The 19,977-nt window shown below is 40.3% G+C and overlaps 1 protein-coding gene across 5 annotated transcripts in view; it reads left to right on the top strand.

The window, feature by feature from the left end:
* DLG2 (discs large MAGUK scaffold protein 2) overlaps window positions 1-19,977 on the top strand; it is a 770,443-nt gene that overhangs the window by 699,800 nt on the left and 50,666 nt on the right. For all 5 annotated transcript variants that reach the window (XM_065626935.1, XM_065626939.1, XM_065626938.1 and 2 more), the window contains one exon: window positions 17,419-17,595. In XM_065626935.1, coding sequence (XP_065483007.1) covers window positions 17,419-17,595 — 177 coding nt within the window. The remainder of the gene's footprint in view (window positions 1-17,418; window positions 17,596-19,977) is intronic.

Raw genomic sequence — 19,977 nt, 5'->3', positions numbered from 1 at the left:
TCATTATTCTTTTTCAAATAGTATCTTATAGCAGATCCTCTGAGACTATAAAAATAATCATTAGTAGATTTTTCTTTTCTTTGGAAGAATTTTTTGAAGTCCATTTAAATCTTCAGACTCTACAACATCCACTGGTTAATTGCATACTCTATATTACCTTTTAGCAGTTAAATTACAATTCCCTTCATTTCTTGTACTGTGAGAACAGTGGACAAGTGTTCCTTATTCCCTGTTCCCTAAAATTCATAATTTCATTATACTTTTAGTATACTCTTTTCTTGGCCATCTTTTTTAAAGCTGAGAAGTGTTAGTCCATATAATCCGCCCCTGTGAGAAAAATTGCCCTTATTGGCCTCTCTGCTCCTTCTCTGCCTTTTCCAGGTCCTTTTCAGGACAGGGGGATCAGGACTGTCTGTCGTAGAAGTGTGTGGGTGTCTGTATCATGGTATAATACCAATGATTTCTGTTTGATTCTTTTTTTCATTTCCCTAAATGCTAGGAACAAATTTGCTGTTTTCACTATGGCCAAGCACTGAATTCATGTTTTCCTACAACAATATACAAAGTCTCCAGCATTTCTTCCCTGGGGAGTAATTGCTTAGCTAGTGTATATCAGTATGTATGTTTATCAAGGACTGATATTCTCCATGACTCACTTTGCATTTATTGACATTGAATTTCATCAAGTATTTTATCATCCAGTCACCTGACATTTTTAAATCCTTTTGCAAGTCTTCTCAGTCAGTTTTTTGGGCTTGCTACACTTGATACCTCGGTGTCTTCAGTAAATATTATTGCCTCATTTTGTACCACCTTCTTTAGATCACTTATGCGAATTCTTCTGTTGTGAAAATGAAATATTGTTTCTTAACCCTTTTTTCCTATCCTTTAAACATTTACTAATCCTTCACTCCTAGACCACTGTATCTTTTAAATTTTATGATCTTTTGTTGGGGAAGCCTTTCATAAGCTTTCTGGAAATCCCGGTCCCTGTTCCTCTAAAGAGGTTAAGTATAGATCCACCTGTTACTCAAGTCAGATTCCATTTATTTGTGTCTGTCTTGAAAAGACTGGCTTTGTATTTTCCACTTCCACACACTTGAGTCATTCATCTTGTCCTGGTAATTTATTACTATTCATTTTATTGATTTGTTATTAAACTTTGTCTACTGACACATCAAGTGCAGACAGTTCCATTGATTTGACAGATCTGAAAGGCTCTTCTGTGGGTTCATCCTTAAACACGTCCTGGAGTTGACTGTAAATAATTCATTTAGCTTTATTGCTATGGCCTTTTCTTCCTGAGGTTTCTCATTACACCCCAATGCCCTGAGTAATTGCCATCTAGTATTTGAATGCTGCACAGTCCTTACTGTAGTTATCCTCACTGTTCTCCTTCATCGCAGGGAAATGCCATCCATCCTTCCTTTATAAAGAGAGAAGCCATGTCCCAGAGACAGGCATTTGGTAAAGGACGCTGAGTAATGAAACACTCAAGTTTGCAGTTCCTCAAAATTGTCTCCAGCTTGGAGTGCAGAACTCCCAAGGACTGATCTCAGCGCCTAAAAGGTATCAGCTTAGAGCGGGGAGAAGAATTAGGTGCCAAGGGTTGGATTCATGGCAGCAAGTACATTGGGAGTTGGGATACCTACAATAACCAACTGAAAAAGCTGGAGATGAGTCTGAAGCTCTGACCTCTGCTGGTATCTGTGATTCAGAGCTGGAAGGGACTCCTTGCTGCCAGCCTTATTTTGGTGCCCCCCTCCTGCTCTAGTGGGAGTTAAGTACCCCAGTTCCTCCAGGCTGGTCTTACACAAGCTCCAAACAAGCATTGGAGGAGATAGAAGAGTCTGTCAAAGGTCCTGAAAATAATGTCTCAAGGCTGGGACAGCCTTTCTTTGTCCTGTTTTGCACCTTGGCTGTGAAATTATTTGAGGGGGCACATCCTCTTCTCCTCAGTGTGTGCAGAGTCTGGCAATGCGGAGTCACACCTGCCCCAAGCATCTGCTGGTCTCGGAACAGCAAGTCTGGGCTTGAGCATAGGCTCACTTGGAGATTGTCTGAAAGCACAGACATCTCCACTGTTGCATGCAGGAGATCCCTCACCCTGTGTAAAGGGAGGAACATTAATACAAATGCTTAAAAACAAATCCAAAAAATGAAAAATCTCAACCCACCTCAATAAAGACCAGTTATGCAGTGGGACTGATAAATTAGTGGCAGTAAATTATTACTACAGCTGCATGAGACACATGGGAGGATTTTCAGATGTGGCCTTGCTGTGTGGGACACTTAGAAAGAATTTTTGAAATTATCCCTCAGAGGCAGTCACATTCTGCAATGAGGGTTTGCTTAATGATTTACTTTCTGGTGAAGAAGATAGTGCCTACATCTGTTATTTAAAGGAAGAGAAGCCCTTGCTCTTAACTTCAGATAAGGATTTTAAGATACATATTTTGAGATCATAAGGCAAAGGAACCTTTGAAGATAAATTGAGTTTTATACAGTCTATTTTTTAAGTCTTTTTTATTTATATTTATTTCATCACATTGTATCTTGTACCGACTTGCTTGTTTACACAGAAAAACTGAAAGCCGTTCAACACAATATAAGCTCACTCTGTTTAGAGTCTTTCCATCAACTTGGTTCACTTTACAGAGCTTAATGACAGAACTGCAGTGATAAATCATAGCTGTGGAACAGAAATATTTCAGACTTTGCTAAACAAACAGATATTTCTCTGGCTGATGTTTGATGGGAAGTGCTCAGTTAATGAGATAGAGACAGAAGGAAAACTATAAAAAATATGTCATTTGCACTGCTAGTCACTAGTTGTATTAAACAACTAGAAGGAGTTTGATCCTGTAAGACCAGACGTAGGAATGATACAGCTGAAAATGAGAGAACTGTTTGGATGTAAAATGGTTTAAAGACAAGACATCTGGGAATCAGGTGCTCTGGTGTGGTCGTCTACAAAGTTAAGGCAAAAGGTGGTTTGAAATTCCTATTTACATTTTTTATTGCTGTTCAATGCCACACAGCACTTTATATGCTATAGCAGCTTTTGGGTGGCTGAAGTAATCCTAATCATCAAACTCAGCCCTCGATCAAGGAGACACAAGGTAGCCCTGGTCAAACATTTCCTAATATAGCATTGGAATAGACACATACATGGAAACTGCACATCTCCACAGTAATTGTTCTTCCCTGGCCCCTGTGAGTTTTACCAGCTCCCTGAGATATCTGGCAGTCCATGGGCTGCTTGTGCAGGATCCTGGGAACTGGGAATTGCCCTTTTTCCACTGAGTGACTGGTGAGAAGCATCACCTACACATAAGGGAAACTGTCAGCAAAATGAAGAGCTCAACCTGATTCTCTGTTAGTTGCTCCTGTCGGCACTAACGCAAATCACGCAGGCAATTTGTTTCCCAACTTCTGTATTCATTTTCCTCTATAAAAGTGACATCAGTTTTGTTGTTCTGCTACCCTCCCTCAGGAAAAAGGTGCATCTAGCTAAGTGTCCTTTCTGTGACAGTAGCTAGTACCAGATGTTTAGGGAACATACAGGAGCGGGGCACATATGGTCTGATCCTCTCTTCTCCATCACACCCTTCTCCAAAGACAGCATCCTTAGCCTCTAAATCACTCAGTAAATTGCATTACTATTTCCATGTTAGAAGTGAACAAATATTAAGTTCTTAGAGCTTGCAAATGAGGCTATAAAATAGTAAAAAATTCTAAGAATTGGTCCAGGCAAAAAAAATCTTGTTGATGAATATTTTGAACAAGTGAAGTGGAAGAAAAACATCTCTTCAGAGACATTTGTTCATTCGCTTTCTTGCTTATTTGTTTTTCCATTACTTCCTGGGATGTCAGAATCTAAAAAACCAAAACAAAACAAAACGAAACAAAAAAAAACCCACACCAAAAAAAAAAACCAAACCAACCAAACAAAAAAGCTTACTTTTGGGTCTCTATTCTGTTATTCTGTAAGACTCAATTCATTTTAATGGCACAGTCTTTGTATAAGCAAATGCTAAATGACAGTGTAATTTACACTGCAGGCTTTTCTGACAAAATGTGTAGCTTCAATAGATGCTTTCTTCTATTGAAATCAAAGAGATTTCACCCTTTATGTTTAATTTACCCATCATAGGCATTGATATGGCCACTTTACTGTATTCTCTGAGCATTTCACGATACTGTCCTTAAGTATTCTCATTTTACAAGTAAGGAAACAGGATGTTGATTTAAAGAAACATTCACACCACCTATATGAGCCTATTTTTCTCATTTAACTTAAGTGCTCTGAATTATTCATTTCCCATGGGTACCTACCTTTCTCCTTTACTGTCTAGGGAGTTTAGATTCCTCTAATAATCTCTGCATGGCACCTAGTTTGTTTTCCCAACATATGAACAAAAGAAAGCCCTCCCTAATAGAAGCCCACAGTCACACCAGGGGGGTCTACAGTGCTGGAAGATGGCTGAGCTGCCAGACACACTGTAGTTCCCAAATCACTATCAGCCATGGTGAGGTATAGCTTTAACATGGCTATAATGCTTTTAAGAGTGGGTTAGTACTGGTGCACAGTTATGGAGAACATCAATTGAACTTGCACATAGCTTGAGCATCTCTGTACCATCCTCAGCTGCATACACCAAGGAAGTTTTAGGCAAAGTGTATTATTTGTACCCACCACAGAAAATGTTGTCTCTCAGACTTTGAAGTCTAACTGTCATTTTACACAGCAAATATAAATTAAAAATTCTTGATGTACGCAAAAGCGATCAGGCAAACTGGACATCCACAAATCCATGAGCTCTGATGGGATGCACCCACGAGTGCTGAGAGTTGGCAAATGTTATTGCTAAGCTGCTCTCCATCATCTTTGAGAGGTCATGGAGAACAGGAGAAGTGCCTGAGGACTGGAAGAAAGCCAGCATCATTCCAGCCTTCAACCAGTCCCTGGGCAGCCTGTTCCAATGCCTGACAATCCTTTCCAGGAAGAATTTTTTCCTAATATCCAACCTAAACCTCCACTGGTGCAAACTGAGGCCATTTCCTCTCGTCCTATCACCTGTTACTTGGGAGAAGAGACCAACCCCCTCCACGCTCCAACCTCCTTTCAGGCAGTTGCAGACAGCGATCAGCTCTCCCCTCAGCTCCTGTTCTCCAGGCTGAACAGCCCCAGCTCCCTCAGCCGCTCCCATCAGACTTGTGCTCCAGCCCCTCACCAGCTCCGTTCCCTTCTCTGAACTCGCTCCAGCACCTCAAGGGCTTTCTTGTCATGAGGGGCCCAAAACTGACCCCAGGATTCGAGGTTGGGCCTCACCAGTGCCCAGTACAGGGGACGGTCACTGCCCTGGGCCTGCTGGCCACACCATTCCTGATACAAGCCAGGATGCTGTTGGCCTTCTTGGCCACCTGGGCACACGCTGGCTCATGTTCAGCAGTTATCAACCAACACCTCCAAATCCTTGTCCTCCAGGCACTTTCCAGCCACTCTTCCCCAGCCTGTAGCGCTGCCTGGGGTTGTTGTGACCCAAGGGCAGGACCCGGCACTCGGCCTTGTTGAACCTCGTACAATTGGCCTCAGCCCAAATATCCAGCCGGTCCAGATCCCTCTGTATGGCCTTCCTGCCCTCCAGCAGATCAACAATTCCACCCAACTTGGTGTTGTCTGCAAACTTACTGATGGTGCACTTGTTCCCCTTAAGCCACTATAGGTAGAAAATTTTCATGGCAGGAGGAGGGAGAAGAACACAGTTGATTTTTCTAGAAGATTTATTTTTAGGCTTTTTATTGTCATGAGACTCATTTTAAATGAAAGTATTAAAAGGAAAGGTCCCACTTCTGTTGCTTAATGTCCTTGCTTAAATCCAGAATTACACACAGAACGAGGAAGTATCATTATGGACAAAAACATCAAAACTCTGAGCTTCGTTTACGGTAGCGGAAAAAATGGCTTATCCTATGTCCTAGCACCATCCAGAAGCAAGGAATCAAAGTGCTTCTGTTACTGTACCAGACCTTTGTCTTGTCAGCCTCAGAGCAGCTTAAGGCAAATTCTGTCAATCTTAAAGCTGCTTAGGGTAACGTTTTCAAAGCGACTTAGCAATTCAAAGTCTAATCTTCATTGAAAGTCAACAAAACCTAGGCTCAAATATTCTTTATTTACCTTTGAAAACGGGATGCAGGAACTTCTGATGTTACCCTTAATCCTGCTTTTGAGCGCGTGAAGGTCGGGGGTCCCAGGACAGGAGGGTGTGAGTAACACAACAGAGTGAATGAGGAGCTGCAAGGAGCTCAGTGCAGCAGGGGCTTAATTTCATGCTTAAAGGACAGAAGCTAAGAAGTTTAGCATCATCCTCTTGCGACTTTGTTTAATAAATACTAAAGTACATATTGCTGCTGTTAAATATTTTTGGTAAGAGCGGTTGATCAGCACTTTTTTCTTCAAAGTCCGTTTCTAAAAAGGATTGACAACTACACACAGATTGAAAGCACCATATCTGACCATTAAAAAGAAGAAACAATCACAATGTTTTGACATTGATGAGGTGACACCAAAGACTGTTCTTTTTATTTGCCCTTTTTATTTGTTTATTTCTACTTTTGCATACTCTGGCATCTTATTTTCAAGCTTTTCTCCATGAGAAGGGGAAGTGAATGAAAACTGAGCTTTTGAAGTATTCCTTTGACTCCAGGAGATGGAAGTTTATAGAAAACATCATCTACCAGGCAAACATCATCTACCAGGCAAACATTCAACCCAGTCACGAAATAATACTTAGAGGGATAAACCTCTTTATGATATGTAAGGGTTGACAGATAGCAGCTCAAGGAGTCTGCGAAACTGGTTGAGTGGTACATCTCATAGCTGCTGCTCTTTCAGGCAAGCTTTCTCTGTTATTTCCATTACAGTTTAGAAGATTTCAGCTGAGCTCAGCTCAGACCTTCATCATTGTTCCATATCTATTGATTTCTATAGTTACACCTTGCAAATCTTAAGCCTTTAGAGACTTCATGTTTGGCCTCATGAAACTGAGGTTATATAGAGTGGCTTGAACTTTGTGCCATAAAAACACAGCTTTAGACTTGAGCAGCATTTGGATCTTTGCAAAATCAACTTCCTTCAAAAGAGACAAAATCAAAACAAAAAATTAATTGCATTGCTTCCTGATGAATTCTGTGCTAAAACATAAAGGACTCACTCTATCAGCAAGCTCCCACTGATTGAGTAAAGTCTTAATGAGCTCTTCAAGTTTTGGCCTAGAGACAAAAGGATTTTATGATTTCTGAAATACTTGCATCCAGCAGAGTTTATGGATTTAGTACATTTCTCTACATTAGGCAGGAGAGTTAATTTCCATAATAACTGTCAGTGGTTTTCCATGGTGTAGTTCCCATATGCAAGTGACACCTCATTATTTCAGAAGAACCTAGTCAGCTGAGGCAATAACAACTGCAAATCCAACTTTTGACTCTTTTGTTATCACAGGACAACACTTAAGACCAAGCAGAAACCGTTACTAACAAATATCTTGACTTCTCCAAAATACTCTCTCTTATTAAAGACAAAGCAGCCAATGTTCTGTCTTGTTAATATTTTCTCCTAGTTTTGTTTGTCTACACTTTTTCAATAGCTGGAGAACAATTCTTTTTCAAAAATAATCTCTAAATGTTGGGATGTATAAAGAGATTTATTATGACATCAACAAAATAGCACTTCCATGCTAGGGAAGTCTGTGGAATAATTTCTAAAAAAAAAAAAAATTCATTTTACTCCCATAATTATCTGAATTTTGGCGGGTGGGGTATTTTTCAGTACTAGATACGTTGTGTTCAGTCCATGTCTTACCACTTTTTTATTGCCATTATGTTTAAATTATACAAACCATAAATGTTGATCATTTTTCCATAGGAAATCTTTCTCTTCCTTTATTTCTCCAGATGTCCAATATCCTTGTCCAAAAAAAAGAAAGAAGCCATCATGTATCTGGCTGGTAGTAATAATTTTGTTATTGTTGAGATTCTTTCGTGTGCTGAAAATTTCCTTTTGATTATAATCTAGTGGAAGCACAATGAATTTTGTGGGCAGCCTCGCCACAATGTAACTTTAAAAGCTGCTAACTGGTACAGATTGCAATTAGGTCTAAGATAAAGCAATTGCAAGCTACAGGGTGCCTGAGAAAACTACCTGAAAAACCCAAGATCCTTCAGAGCTACATCCTTAAAACTATTGTAGGCCAATTTGTAAATAAATAAATAAATTTAATAAAACCTGCTTTTTTTATAATGTATTCTGTATTAGAAGGAAGACACATTTGGGAGCAGGGAGGGGTTTTGGCTACAGGCTCTGCTACACAGAGTCACAATATTCCCTTTAAATCTCATTGTCTTTGAAAGAAACATTTTACTTTATTTTATTTTATTTTGTTTTCTCTGGTGGGGGCGGGGGTGGGGGGGAAATCCCCAAATGAATATTCTCAGACAGTAAATAAGTTACTATTCTTTAAAAACTAAGAATTACAGAATGAGTCTGGCTCCTATGTGAAACCATGCAACGTACAGGTTGTAATTTCAGTTTAATTACCCGGTAGTTTAAACTATCCCTGATTTGACATCCTGTCACTTTCCTTTTCCTTTTTGGATATGGATAAACTTAAATGTCACAACATAGGAATCTGTGCTGAGAAACTGCACAGGCTCCTCAGGCAGAAGCTTCACTTTGTCTATGTGGGGAAAGAAAGAAAAAAAAAAAACCAAACACAACTTGCAAATTTCCCATAATTTTGATGCATAATCTTCAGGCCAGCTGAAAGTCAGTCAAAACAAAAAACAAAAAACCAACCTACAAAAAAAAAAAAAAAAAAAAGAACACTTAGAACGAACCTGGTCTAAATTTTCCAGTTTGCTGTGAAATTGGAATCTCACAAATTCTGGGGTTTATTGTGAAATTTCACACACAAGTTCAGAATCAAAATGCTGCTGCAGATCTTCTCTGGAGTTTGTCAAAATACCTAAGGCTAAATCGAATTAGTGTTCTGACCCAATGCAGTCTCCCAGTTTTAAAGCAAACCTCAAGGCTGAAAATCTGGAATACACTGAGCACAATGCAGATTAATTTAAAAGTTCTGCTTTTATCACAAATGAAACTGGCAGCCAGGTTAGGCACTAAATTATGGAAAGGGTCGAGGCACATGCTCACGTCTTGATACTGATTTCAGATGTTTGCGAGCAGAAGGGGAATTCTGTTTGGCCCTTTTATGCCCAGAGAAATAAAAGGGGGTGTACCCTGCAAGGAATTCCCCTTGTGCTGGCACAAGAGAAGACAAGGAAGAGCTTCACTTTCTAAAGCCACCTTTCAGTTCCTGCTGGAAGAACTTAAATCCAGGCAAACCTGTGAGAAAATGAGTTCTGTCCATGCCCAAAGCTGAAAGGCTAAAGCCATCAGCCCTTCCTCACCATGGGCTGTGAGAGATTTTCCCTTTAGCACAGAACCTTGCGTGCTGTTGCATAGCAAGACCATGAAAATGCATCATACATTCATTGATCCATACTTCTGAAAATGTTGACTTAAATCTTTTCAGTACAGAAGAAACCATTTCCTTCAGAAAACATGAGCACTGGCTGAAGACCAAAAAAAACCCCTCGTCAACAACATAAACATTGGTTCATAGGAGCTGATATTAAGAATCATGGTCGGATCATGCAAAATGAACAAAATATTCCCCAAGGACAAGTGACAGTCCTCTCTCATGATGTAAGCATCATAAAGAAAAGAGCTCGCTCCTCTTACTGAATTTTTTCTGGAACTAATACTGCTGTCTCCAATCCTTTTTTCATTGAAGTCCATGGCATAACTCTCTGCCAAATTCCCACTAGGAGCAAAACAATGAAGAATGACTTGGACTGAGTGGAGGAATTGCTGAATGAAGTACAGAAACAGGACAGTAGCAAATGGCAAAGGCTTGGATGCAAATGTGAGATGGGATTTGCTACAGTGAAGGTCCCTTAGGGGCAGCGCCACTCCCCCAGGGTCTCCATCAGTGCTATCAGCTACCTGAATACCCTAAACTGCTCGTGCCAGGCAGCATTCTCCATAGCCCATATCCCTTCCTTTGTGTCCTACTCTCCACTCCTCCAATGCTACCTCCAATAAAAGGGAAATGCATCTAAACTGTTGGTGGGAATGGTCCCTGACCTGTGCTGACTTCCAAAGGGAACATGGCAGCTGTGTTGCAGGGCCATGAAGTGATTGAATTTGATAACACAGATGCTGCTCACACTGTCCTTCTCAGCCCAGCTGCAGTAATTAAGGTTGAGGGGATCAGCTTCACAAAGCGTCACGACATCGAGACAGGAAAAAAGAAGACATAAAAAATAAATAGAAAAGAAAAGAAAATAAAGGAAAAAAATAAAAGAAAGGTAAAAAGGAAATAAAATGCAGGGAAGAAAATAAAATAAAGGGGATGGAGAGGGAGAGGAGAGGGGAGGAGAGGAGAGGAGAGGAGAGGAGAGGAGATAGTAAGTCAAACATGCAGATGTTTTTTGTTGAAAGCACATTGTTGTAGTATACTCCTAATAAAAACTGTTCTTCAGAACAGTCCTCTCCCACTCTTTCAGAGGTGACAGTGTAGGACAGGATCACCCCTAGCACAGGGGCTGTTCTGGCAGCTGTCGAACGCAGCAAGGAACACCTCAGAGCTTCCCACACCTCACAGGGAGAGAGCAAATCTTTCACACGCTCTACACATAGGGTTTACCTGTTCAGCGTCTCCAGATGGAAACAAGCTGGAGGAGGGGAAAGTCCTTATTGACATGCCACTATGTGAAACTTTAACCCTTTTAATAGTGTCTTACTTGTATTGCAATGGCTGCTTCTATCACAGTGCTGCTGCTCTCTGTTGTAGCTATAGCAATGAATTACACCGGGGTTTCTTTTACTTTCTTCTAATGCTTTCTTCAAGCTGAGCCTGCGAGTGGGTGGAAATACATCTATTACTGATAACGCAGAAAAGACAGCTATGAAACTTGGTGTCTAATTCTGACTCTGATGCTGAATTACTCTCTAAAATCAGGCAAATGTTCAACCTCTGTGCATTGGATTTCCTCATCTGAAAAAAAATAATAGGATGGAGGGTAGGATAGATGTGGAGAAGAAAGAGAATGAAGGATCTCTCCCTTATGATGATGCTATAAAGCCTGATGTCTGAGAATCTCTGCTAAGGAAATTTTCAGAGAAAAGAATAATATCCTTAAATGGTGTAAATGCAGATACGCTGGCAGATTGCAGAAGAGTTGGCAATGTTTACAGAAGCTGATGATCTCTCTTGCTAAATGTTGTTGTCGTTTCATAATCAAGTAAATGACAAAGAGCAGTCAGTAAATTTATGTGCAAACTCCCATCTGTGTCAGAAGAAGAAAGTAATTTCAAAGATGCAAATAAAGCTGCCACGCAGTACCTGAACTGTATCAAACTCAGATTACTGGCCGCAGAGCAGTGATCTGGGAGTTGAAGAGGGTTTTTGCACCAAACACACAGGAGCATTCAGCAAAATATATTGCCGTGTTATAAATGCATTAATATCCTTTACCTTGCCAGGAAAATCATGAATACTATCTTTCAAATGGTGTTTACGGCATTAGCTACGGAAGCTAGGTTTCTCTGTTAAATTCCGTTTTCTGCCGCAGGGCTTAGCTAGATTGCTTACTTTTTCCGTAACCTATTTTTCATTCTTAAAATGCTGTAACAACATAGGTGTGGCGGTTGACAGTAGGGTGCAGTATATGGGATTTTACAATGAACTCATTTGCCATTTCCTTAAAGATAATATATTTTCTCCTATGTCAAACATTTATTACTCTAGCTGCAAGAACAGGTGTTGTCAGAAATAGAAATTTACTGCGTGATGCTACTTAGCTTTTGGGCACAATTCAAATGCATGTTTGGCAGTATATTAAAACTAGGCACTGGTGGTATTTTCACTTCGAACAACTTTCCGCAATGTATTTTGATGCTGTTATGAAATGCTTGTCTCACGTTTTACGCTGATGAGGGTTCCTAAAATTATTAAGAAGCACCCAAGCACAAAAATAAAACCTGCTAGGCTCTGTCCAAATTAGCGCTGGGATTAGCCTAGTGCAATGATCACTTCTGAAGTTTGGAAAAATATCAAGGAAACAAGACTGAAATAATCTTATATATTTGTGATATCCAGCTTGTTCTAAAAATTTGCACCTTCTGCTTCACTTCTCAGAACAGTGTTTCTTAATTTTCTACAAGCAGGAGGCTTTTAACACTTGAATATCATTTCTCACTTTCAAAATGTTGTACAGATATGAAACCTTTTGCCCAAACTCATGCAAAAACTGGGAATTGAGTAAAAAAATGTAAAGGTGTTAATGGAAAATGGGTGCATACACTTTAGGCCTTTGATAATCACAACCACTCCTATTGTTATTTTTCTAAGAAAGGAACTGAGATGGCCAAGTCATGGTTTCACTACATATGTTTAATTAGTTTCTAGCAACCTCTGTTCCCTGTTTCAGTGTTTGATCCACATCTTACAGTAGTCACTGGACTTGCTATATTTGTAACATCAAAATGTGTTATCTATCCTGTGTAACCCAGGGTCCTGTTTGTGAAATGCACTGTCTAGAAGACACTAAACAGGAATTTTTCTGATACTGGTGTGATCACAACATTGGTGACAGCTCTAAAATGAAAGCTGAATAATTTAAACTGATTTCCTTTTTTATTAAAAATTGATTATACCAGTTCAAAAGTAGATTTAATCAGCTGATTGGAAAAAGAGCTCTTACTATCATAAAGTCTTGCAGAGCTCTTGGTTCTGTCCTGTGTGATCCAAAAAGGGCTAAACAGTGGATTCAAGAAGCTAACTGAGGATATAAAATACCTGAAAGAAGAAGAACTGGTATTTAAGATGCACTTTCATCAGTTGTGGAGAAAAAAAAGCAAGAAGCTCTTAGTAACCAAGGCCGTCAGATAAGTGCCATTAGAAAGCTGTAAGATTATTGAGATTATTATTCTTTAAAATTGCAGTAAAAGCCACTAAAAATGAGTTATGGATCAGTGCTTTGAAGAATTGACCAAGCAGCCCATGAATAAGCAGACTCAGCCGTATGAAAACATACAGTCATGTAAGCAAGTTCAGAAAGCTCTTAAGCTCTGCTGAGCAGACTCCAGGACCTGCACCATGTGGAGATACCTCTAGCTCGTCACAGAGAGAGGCACTGTGACATGTCTTCATGGCTTGAATCCTCTGGCTGGTTTGGATATACTCCTTTGCTGTTTGTATTTAGACATCTCATTTTGGAAGAGTACTTGTCTGGGGGAGTTATGGCAGTAAGGTCCTGGTCATGCTGGTCCTTCTCTAACTGAAAGGATAATATGGTGCTCATCTCTCAGAGAGGGATGGCGGGTGATGTGTGACAGAGTGGGTCTCTTGCTGGACTGGGTTGCTTATGTCCACTCCTCAACACATCATATTCTGCAAAGATGCGCTACTACATTTTGGCCTTTCTTCTGGCATTTCCCTTAGTACGGCACAACTTATCTGTGTCATCTAACGTACCTCGGGATGTTATCATTGGTATTGTATGTAAGATTGCACATATCAGATAGACTTTGCTGAGAGCTGAACTTTCCTCTATGACGGAAGTTTCAGTGTTTGCAGGATGTAATGTGGTATACTGTAAAACTAGGTTGGCATTGTCCAAAGTCGTGAAAGGAAAACAAAAAAATGCATCTTTTCCTGTCTGCCTTGCCCGAGTCCTTCACCAAACGAGAGGTCTGGCCATATTCATTTTGTATCACTTCAGTTGACACTCCACAGATGCAGGTGTGTTATTTTTATGTACGTCTGCAAGACCAACCAGAAAGAGAAGTGGGTGCTGTTCATCAGGTAGAAAATTCAAAATGACGTGTGAGCCTCTTAAATAAGTAGAATTAGAGCTTGCAGTTGGACATGTAGAGATCCAAATTGTACTTACAGCCTGAGAACTGAAAGGAGGAGGTGAAGATGAGCATTGCCCAAGGCAGTCATGTTAACTTCTGCATGCATACAATGGTGCCTAGAATGAAGATCTCCATTTGTTTTATAGTTGGGCCAACTGCCAACTTGCAACAGTATGTTTTACAGCCAGCAACATTATCAAAGTTGTCAGCTTAAATGCAGTTATGTTATCAACTTAAGCCTGGCTCTTAATTTGAAATGTTTAGGAAAGAGCACTGAAGTCAGCTCTCATATCATTTTCATTTACTAACGGAGTAATCAACATCTGTAGAGCATGCAGCCACAGAACGTTTCACTCAGTGAAAAGCATGCTCAAAAATTCTCTTGTCTGAGATCTATAATCTCATTTTAATTAACACTGCACATGATTACTACAATCAAAGAAAGTCAGTGGCAAACATTGCCATCTGTATTCAACGTTAACATCAGCCAGCGCGATGGCAGTCAGCGATTTTAAGTTACCATGTGGGCTCTGAGGTACAAATGTCTGTTCAAGGACAAAGAACACTGCCCTACTTTCTACTGCTTTGCTTTTGAAACACACCTTTCATCTTGCCAAATATGGAGCATTTCCAATTGGGCATGTGTTTTTCATCTGGGATGTGACAGTCTTGCATATTCTCTGCAAGAGAAGATATTGTCATTTGTTTTGAGTAATTTAATTATGCATGGATTGAGGATTGTATCACACCTGCCCAGTGTTCAGCATGGTTGCCAGCTGTGCGGTCAGGGTTTTGAGATGTTAATAGGCTTCCATGGCAAGGTACACAATAATTCTGTGAATTTTTAAGACAACAAATGTTCAAAACAGTGATAAAACTCAGACCACTGCATGCTGATAAGGGCAATACCAGCAGAATGTAGTTTGTGTGTTGGTTTGTGTGTGCACTGACATTTCTCCAGAGATCAAATGTCATTAACTGGTTTAAGACGTGCTGACTGATGATACTTAGCTGCTTCTGGATTTATATGCTGCTTCATCATAAATCCTCACAGAAAGCCATATTTGAGAAGGCAGCAGATGACCTGCTACTTTATGAAAGTAAATTTTTACTAAGATGAAGCCAAGTTTTTAAAGGATTTCGACTGCTATGCCATTACAATTTTTCAAAGGGTACATGTAATCCAAGAACATTTACCAAGAAAGGCACAAGCATATCTAAGATCATGGATTATGTAAAATTCAGCAGGATTATTTACTGTCTTCATCCTCAGAGAAGGGTATTATCTGGGCTTTTCTGAAGATATTAGGCCATGACTGTAAACTGTTTGAGAGAAGAAGTATTCAAATTGGATTTTTTGTCCTCCTGAACCAGACTCTTCATGCAGAATGAGTGCTTATGAGAGCTTTTAAATTTTTCGGTTGCATAGTTACAACACTGATGACTTTTTTTTAAGTTCTCCCCATTATGAGAGGTAGCTTTGAGTGTTTTAAATCTACCCATAAAACTCCTATAATAATTCTCTGAAATTATACTACAATGCACAACAATTAATTATATCAAATCTTTCACACAGAAATGTTTACCAGTGCAGAGATTGCCACAGCTTTATTTCTGACAATAAAAGAGTAGGAATTATTATACCCCTCTTGGGATTTTAATGATCTAACATTTCTGTAGTCAGAATTATAATCATATTATTTTCCCTACAGGAAAATAAACATCGGTTCTTGACAGGCATGATCTTTAAACAATATTTTATATGGGAAAAATATTCGCATGTATTTTTTCCTGTAAGAAACCAAGATCTGGATTTTTTAGCTAGGTAACTCCCATGAACAAGCTGCACTCAGGTACAGCCTCGTTGGGATTCACGTGCGGGGTCTTCCCCTGAGAAACTGGAGTACACCTACGCCGAGGACTGCTGGTGTAGGTGCCAGGCATAGGACTGGATGAGGCTGAGATGTGGTGTCACTGTAGCTTGGTAACACAGAGCTCAGGGCGGGCTGGAGACCGTTCCCAGGATCTGGGTTGAATACTTATGCAGTAAATTCATGCTGAACTACGCTGAGCCACAGTCTGATAGCCAGGTACCTTAAAGCTAGCTCTCAGTTTGTGCTTATGGAGTCCCTAGACTTCTGTGTACGTCCTGTCTTAACATACATGTCCGATACACGGGACATTTTTGCATAGGCATACCCAAGGTAGAGGTCTACTTCAAACGGGTGGAAAACATCTACAACATCAAAGGAAATAGCCAGGGCTACTTCAGCAGGTGGTGCAGCTCAGGAGAACTGGACATGGACAGGGATGCGTGTCAGACTAGCACTACTCTGGTCAGGGCATTTTTCAGTTTAGTTTCAAATTTCAGGAAGCCAGCATGTACAACCTAACGCAGCTCCAAGACATGAACCAAAGAACTGCAAGCGCGAATAATCAAGAGGTTCCCTTTGAAAGCTCACTTCTGGTCTGGAATAGATGCTAAGACAGATGCACCCATTCACCTAAAGAAATCATAGGATAGAACCATAGCATCATTTTGGTTGGAAGAGACCCTTAAGATCGTCAAGTCCAGTCATAACCTAACTCTAGCCCTAAACCATGTCCCTAAGAACCTTGTCTACACGTCTTTTAAACCCCTCCAGGGATGGTGACTCCACCACTGCCCTGGGCAGCCTGTTCCAATGCCTGACAACCCTTTCCAGGAAGAAATTTTTCCTAGTATCCAATCTAAACAACCCCTGGCACAACTTGAGGCCATTTCCTCTTGTCCTATCACTTGCTACTTGGGAGAAGAGACCAACCCCCTCCACGCTCCAACCTCCTTTCAGGCAGTTGCAGACAGCGATCAGCTCTCCCCTCAGCTCCTGTTCTCCAGGCTGAACAGCCCCAGCTCCCTCAGCCGCTCCCATCACACTTGTGCTCCAGACCCTTCAGCAGCTTTGCAGCCCTCCTCTGAACACGCTCCAGCACCTCAATGTCTTCCCTGTAGTGAGGGAGTGAATTACCCCAAGCACAGTTTCGGTCCCTTTTATTTAGTCCTCCAATGCACCTGTCTGCCAGACACAATCCTGCCTGAGCACAGGGATGTGTGGGACAAGGCCAAGCTCAGCAGCCACAAATTGCTGTTGGCAAGGTGACAAGAGGGTCTTCCGGCTACCAGGTTTGCTTACTAGATACTCTGGTATGGTGGTTGCTTTTTATTAAGTGAAACACTAAATACCATACTTCACTACTCAGTTTCTCTTAAAAAATAAAAAGGATTCTGTAAAGATTAACTTTATAGTGGATAGTTTTCCACTGAGCAAGACCTTTACATTTGGAAACAAGTAAAGGTTAGTGGGAACATAAAATATGACAAATTGTTTACAAGTAAATGTTTCCAAGACTGATATAATCACCTGCCTTCATATCTTTATTTCTTTCCACAGGGCCATGTTTGACTATGACAAGAGCAAAGACAGTGGCCTCCCAAGCCAAGGACTCAGTTTTAAGTATGGAGACATCCTTCACGTTATCAACGCCTCGGACGACGAGTGGTGGCAGGCGAGGAGGGTCACTCTGGAGGGAGACAGCGAGGAGATGGGAGTTATACCCAGCAAGAGGAGGTGAGTGCTGCCTCCTCCTTCCTACCTTCTTGGCCATGATGTTAAAATATTGCATTTTATTCCAAAGAGACTGTTGCATCAATCTGCTGGAAAAATGTGGAAATGATAGGAAAATCCCACAGTTATTATTGCCAGAGTTGGAAGATTTTTGCTCTGAGATTTAAAGAGTTCAGGCTGTTTAACTGTACTGAAAAGAAACTGAAAAGGTGATTCAATTATAGTGGATTAGTATCTTCCCAAAGAAAAGGGGGAAGGGGGAGAGACCACCACCTACTAAAGAACTTCAGCAGAAAAAGGAATAAGCAGAACCCAAGTCTGGGGATTAGTTCTGAAACTGAAGTAGAGCACATGTTTTAATGTCAGGGTGATTAGCTATTGCATCAAACTGCTGAGGGATGTAATGAATGTCTTGACATTTTCAAATCAAGACTGTATGTCTTTCTTGTGCGTGAGTAATAGAATTAAATTTCTCAGCCTGTGTGATGTAAAAAATGATGTTAAATTACATAATGGTCCTCTTTGGCTTCAAAATCTGTTAACTTAATCTCTGCCTGCCTGGAAACTGATGGATAATCAATATCACAGTAAATTTTTCATACAATGTAAATGAAGGAACATTCTTCTACTCTCCAAGCTAAATCTGAATCTTTGTTTGGCTCTGATGGATTCATGTTGACTGACAGAGAAAGAACAGACATCTGAATCTCTCTCATTGTTTGTGTTGTTTACTTTGTTTCAGTGCTTATGTAAAATTGGCCACAAGTCTCCCATAATATCAGAACTACCACACAAATCAGTATTACTTTCTGCCTCTGTTGGTAGTTGCTATAGAAAGGTCAAGAACGGAAAGGGTAGGAGGAAAATGAAATCTGTCAAACCACATTACATCTCTCTTTTGCAGCAATGCTCCCATGCTGCATATAAACTTTCTATTCCTAGCTATTGTAGCGTTAGTATAAAAATGATCATGCCTCTTTTTTATAATGGAGAAATGGGATATTTGAAGCTCTGTAGAGCACCTGCTGCTATTCCTAGAGCGTTGGCCCAGGTGCTAATAGAGCTCATGGTGCTCCTTGTTCTAAATCATGGAAAAGTAAACTGAAAGGCCATTAAATACCTTGTTGACATGAGTCCTGCAAGGAGCCTGTTTTCTCTAATCATGACCATCCTCAAATACTACACCAGGGTTTGCAGCAAAAAGCAATTTTGGAGTTGTATAATAGATAGAAATAAAAACCACATTATAATTTTTAAGATGGGAAAAATGTGCTCATTAAACAGATGCAGTCTCTAGATACTTAGAAAAGAATACTTGCATACCATTAATTGCTACAGTAAATACTCCTGTAATGGCATGATTGGATCACATATGGCAAAAGAGGAAAGTCTGTTCAGTTATAACAGAGGCAAGTATGTGCACAAAGCTCACAGTGTGGTGCATACTATGAAAAGCTAGAAAAAAGCTGTCACACATAATAAAACATCAATAGGGGAAAGAAGGGCAAAGCAACTGTTTAAGATGTGGAGTTGTATCTTCTGCAAGGTGGAGAGTATGTGAGTGCCTAAAGCTTATTGGTTTACCTGCACAGTGATGTTGTCAAGGACAAAAGACAGAGGCTCTCTAGTCAAGGTCAGACCTATGATACAACCTAGGAAAAACATGTGGCTTAGGAAACTCTGAGAGAAAAGAGGGGGAAAAAAAAAAAAAAAGGTAAGGTTGGTTAGAGTCTAAAAATAAGAGTCTTGAATTTGAAAAGATGCAGGTACCTTTACCATGCTCTCCACTTGTCACCCTGATTCTTCTCTAGTGAATCTGAGCCATCTGGAAAAATCAATGGCATCTGATTTTCTGTCCGCATTAATGTAATGATATGAAACACCTGAGCTGGACTGGGGGGTGGTTGCTGTTATTTCATAAAAGGTTTCAATTGTACAAGGTTATTTTTTCCAGCACACTGAAAAGTGAGTATTATTTTCCTTTGTGTGGATTCTGGATGATCCCTCAGAGACAGTGAGACTGATGTGCTTTTGCCAGCATCTTCTGTGGTCATTTACACCACCCAAGGGGAGGGTGAGCAATCAGTGCATACAGAGCTGAGCTACAGAGAAAAAGCTCATCATACTTGCCAGAATGTGCTAATTCAAAGTTAAATTTCCTCTGCAAGTGGGGGTTATTGAATATGAGAGGCTGGATCTAAAACAGACGAGTCCTGAGATTCACTTGACCAAATGTAGGCATCTACGAAATGGAAATCTTCATCTAAGCTGCTTACTCCAGGCTGCTAGATCTCTTATAGTTTACGTGGGACTGTTTCTATTGGCATTGTATTATGTGTAATACAGCATATGTAATATCTAGCAGCAAAATATGCCGTGTGATAG

This window comes from Caloenas nicobarica, chromosome 1 (genome assembly GCF_036013445.1).
Source record: "Caloenas nicobarica isolate bCalNic1 chromosome 1, bCalNic1.hap1, whole genome shotgun sequence".
NCBI classification, from domain to species: Eukaryota; Metazoa; Chordata; class Aves; order Columbiformes; family Columbidae; genus Caloenas; species Caloenas nicobarica.
Note: the sequence above shows the minus strand (reverse complement) of the source record. Positions and strands in the feature narration are given on the sequence as shown.